A 4,085-nucleotide genomic window follows, 5' to 3' on the forward strand; every position below is an offset into this window, starting at 1 on the left:
CATCGAAGCGACCCAGCCCCATGGCACCTGTGGTGGGAGTGCTGGGCACGGGGGCAGTGTGTGTTTGAGGGGGGGGATGTGTGTGTGTTTGTAGATGTGTGTAGTCTGTGTGTATGTGTGTGTGTATGGGTGTACCTGTCTGTGTATGCGTGTGCATGTATATGTGTGTATGGATAGGTATGTATATATGCATGTGCATGTATGAATGTGTATGCACATATATAGCTATGTGTATGTGTGTATTTATATGTGTATGTGTATGTGTGTATGTATGTATATGCGTGTCTGTAGGCAAGTATTTGTGTGCGGATGTCGGCATCTGTGTGTGTTTATGTGTGTATATATGTGTGTGTGTTAGTGTTAGTGTATGCATATGTGTACCTCTATGTATGTGTATATATGCTTACATGCATGTGTATTTGTGTGCGGATGTCGGCACCCGTATGTGTTTATGTGTGTATATATATGTGTGTAGGTGAGTGCTAGCGTATGCATATGTCTATTTATGTATGTGTATATATGTTTACATGCGTTTGCGTGTATAGTACCCGAGCGTATGTGAGTGTGTACATGTATACGTGTGTGCATATGTATGTGTATGTATACGCGCGTGTGTGTATGCATATGTGGGGGGGTGCCTGTGTATGTATATGTAGCCGTGTGCCCCTGTGCCTGCACGGGCGCGCGGGCGCGCTCCGGCGGCCCCGCGGCACATGACGTCATGCCGGCGGGGCTGGGCGCGCCCCTGCTGGCGCCCCGCCAGGTGACGTCTTCGCGGGCGCCCACGTGACGCGGCCCCATTGAGAAAACGCCGGCCCGGCGCCGCGGCCCTATATAAGGCGGGCGCGGGCGTGCGGGGCCCGACTGGGTCGTGCGGTGCTGAGCTTCCGCGGGACACCGGCATCTCCGACACCGACCGCGCCTTCCTCCTTCCCTCGGCCGGAGCCGCCATGGTGAACCTGCGGGTGTGCGCGCTGGAGTGCGAGGCGCTGCGGGGGCTGCTGCAGGAGCGCGCCGCGCAGTGCCTCGTCCTCGACTGCCGCTCCTTCTTCTCCTTCAACGCCGCGCACATCCGCGGCTCCTGCAACGTCCGCCTCAGCACCATCGTCCGCCGCCGCGCCAAGGGCGCCCTGGCCCTGGAGCACGTCGTCCCCAACGAGGAGCTCCGCGCCCGCCTGCGCCAGGGGCTGGTCCACACCGTGGTGCTGCTGGACGAGCGCAGCGCCGACCTGGAGCTGCCCAAGCGCGACAGCACGCTGCTGCTGGCCCTCGGCACGCTCTGCAGGGAGGCCCGCGGCGCCCGCATCTGCTTCCTCAAGGGTGAGTGGCCCCGGCACCGCACCGGCCCCCACGGCGGAGAGGCGGGAGGGGGGCGCAGCCGGCCCGGCCGCGCTGCCCGCGGGTCCCGCTCGGGCCCCGGCCGCGCAGCGCTCACCCGGCGCCTCTCTTCCCTCTGCCCCCGCAGGAGGTTACGAAGCCTTCTCGTCCGCCTGCTCCGAGCTCTGCACCAAGCCGGCCGCCCCCACCGGCCTCAGCCTGCCCCTCAGCGCCAGCAGCGCGCCCGGCAGCGCCGACTCGGGGTGCAGCTCCTGCGGCACCCCCCTCTACGACCAGGTGAGCGGGGACGGGCGGGCGGCGGCGCGGGGGGCGGGCGAGGCCCGGGGGCGAGCGGGCGCCGCAGGAGGGCGAGGCGGACTGCCGCGGCGGGGGGAGCGGGGCTGGCTGGAAGCCGCCGAGCGAAGTTAACCGCTTGTCTGTCCCGTCTCTTTCAGGGTGGGCCGGTGGAAATCCTGCCCTTCCTCTACTTGGGCAGCGCTTACCATGCCTCCCGGAAAGACATGCTGGATGCTTTGGGGATCACAGCGCTAATCAATGTCTCGGCGAACTGCCCCAACCACTTTGAAGGGCACTACCAGTATAAAAGTATCCCCGTGGAGGACAACCACAAGGCAGACATCAGCTCCTGGTTTAACGAGGCGATTGATTTCATAGGTAAATGAGCTCCCTTTACAGTCTGCCCTTTTTCTGGGGTAATGTACCCTGGGAAGTGGCTTTTGGGCATGGCTTTCCCTGGTAAAACCTACATGTGAGATTGGGGAGTTTCATTCCGTTGGGGAGGGATACTCGGAACACTTCCATTAATTTTATGCTACTGAGAGGAATAATCTTAGCTTCACAGAGCTGTTTGAAATCTTGAATCAAGAGGCACTGGTCTTGCAGAAAAGAGCTAGTGAATTTGAGCGGATCAGTATTAAAGTAATCTTGCAAGACTGCTAAAGTGACCTGGAGGACCTATTATTATAATTGGAATTGGAGCCCGGAATGGAAATAGCTAGACTGCTGGTTCCCTCGGGACAAAGGCTCTTTGTCTCAAAAGCACCGGGTGCACCTATTAGGCTAAGGAAGGGATAGATTAAAGAAATGTAAAAGAGCAGCCTGTGCTTTCCCACCTCCGGAAGCAGTGGGACTTGTTTGCTAACTGTGTATTTTAATTCTTTCAGACTCTGTTAAAAGTGATGGAGGAAGGGTATTTGTGCACTGCCAGGCTGGCATTTCCCGGTCAGCAACCATCTGCCTTGCTTATCTCATGAGGACCAACAGAGTCAAACTGGATGAAGCCTTTGAGTTTGTGAAGCAGAGAAGAAGCATCATCTCCCCAAACTTCAGCTTCATGGGGCAGCTGCTTCAGTTTGAGTCGCAGGTCCTTGCCCCCAACTGCTCAGCAGAAGCTGGCAGCCCTGCTATGTCAGTATTGGACAGAGGAGCGTCGACCACCACAGTCTTTAACTTTCCAGTCTCCATCCCCGTTCACACCTCATCTAGTGCTTTAAGCTATCTTCAGAGCCCCATCACCACTTCCCCAAGCTGCTGAAAAGCAGGTGAAAATATGGTCAGAACTCAGACTTACTGTCTCAGAAGTGCAATAACTACAGGGACAGTGTCATCAGCCACTAATGTTTTGTGGAGAACCATCCATGCATCCCAGAACAGCGTGGCAAACGGAGAGGAGCTCACCTGATGCCAGAGAGCTAGGTGTTACTGACTTTTCTGCTGACTTTTAAAGCCGATACCTGGATGTCTACACATATCAAAGGACGCTGTCTCTTCCTGAGCTATTCCTCCTTGTCTTCTGTCTGTCCTAAGCCTGCTCCATGTTTAGTAGCATGCTCACCAGTATTCCCATTCCTGGACACTTTGAGCAACACTGATGCTGTCCCCTTTTATATGACAGTCCTATTTATTTATTTTTACAGTAGTGCATTGGGTTTTTGCCTTCACAAACCTAAAGTTTCATTTCTAGAGAAACCGAATACCTCAGTATTTTTTGGTACTGTAATCCTGTGTGTGTATATATCTGTCAGATCTTCTTGTTTCCCAAGCACTGACGTGAAAGCACCAGGCGAGTGCTTTTTTGAGTTGCCAAGGGTTGTATGTTTGATTTATTTATGATGTGAAATAATATATTTCTTCTTATGAAGACATAGTTTTGTTACATGATTATAACTTTTTATACAAACAGAATAAATTATGGTATTTCTATTGAACTGGATGATACATTCTTTAAAATTGTGTATTTTACAGTCCCAGAACTCACATGGAAGCTCCCAGGTGAAGAGCTGTAAGAAATTTGGATTTTCAACTCTGCTGACACTGGGTCTTGGCTGAACTAGATAGAAAAATGGATTTAAGCAACATAATTGACTAGAAATTACTGCTGCTGCTTAACCTGAGCTTTTCTTTGTCCCTGTATAATTACATGCAGTGGCAGAGAGCCAAGGCTGGCTTCTCAGCTGTAAGGTGGATTTGGCTGCGGTGGTGGCCACAGAGCTGTGACAGTTTGAACCAGCTGAGACTTGGGCACAGGGCTACAGTGAATTTAAAATAGTCCTCCTCCTGGGAAGGAGGAAGAAGCTTCCTTATTGCTTGTTTACTTTTAAGGCTTCAAAGGTTAACTCTAAAAATTAACCTGTTGGTAACAGATCTCCTATGTGGGTTTGTGCCAAGGTGTTTTCTTTTTCCGTCCCACCTCCTTGATTACTTTTTGCAACTCAAACTGCCTCTGATGCCTGAAGTATTTGGCTTGC

At 53.0% G+C, this 4,085-nt stretch overlaps 1 protein-coding gene across 1 annotated transcript; it reads left to right on the plus strand.

The window, feature by feature from the left end:
• The first annotated feature begins 896 nt into the window (after positions 1-896).
• Positions 897-3,545, plus strand: DUSP1 (dual specificity phosphatase 1). Its single transcript, XM_059825292.1, has 4 exons — positions 897-1,320; positions 1,466-1,614; positions 1,773-1,992; positions 2,502-3,545. Exons 1-4 carry the CDS (start codon positions 951-953, stop codon positions 2,870-2,872), a joined length of 1,110 nt encoding a protein of 369 aa, XP_059681275.1. The 5' UTR covers positions 897-950; the 3' UTR covers positions 2,873-3,545.
• The last annotated feature ends 540 nt before the right edge of the window (positions 3,546-4,085 follow it).

Source organism: Gavia stellata, chromosome 16 (genome assembly GCF_030936135.1).
Source record: "Gavia stellata isolate bGavSte3 chromosome 16, bGavSte3.hap2, whole genome shotgun sequence".
Classification (NCBI taxonomy): domain Eukaryota; kingdom Metazoa; phylum Chordata; class Aves; order Gaviiformes; family Gaviidae; genus Gavia; species Gavia stellata.

What these genes read in the sequence shown, in the direction of transcription:
- DUSP1 (XM_059825292.1), top strand. Translation starts at nt 951, where the DNA reads ATGGTGAACCTGCGGGTGTGCGCGCTGGAGTGCGAGGCGCTGCGGGGG. An exon ending in CCGCATCTGCTTCCTCAAGG is followed by an intron (nt 1,321 to 1,465) that starts GTGAGTGGCCCC and finishes CTGCCCCCGCAG; the next exon opens with GAGGTTACGAAGCCTTCTCG. An exon ending in GCACCCCCCTCTACGACCAG is followed by an intron (nt 1,615 to 1,772) that starts GTGAGCGGGGAC and finishes CGTCTCTTTCAG; the next exon opens with GGTGGGCCGGTGGAAATCCT.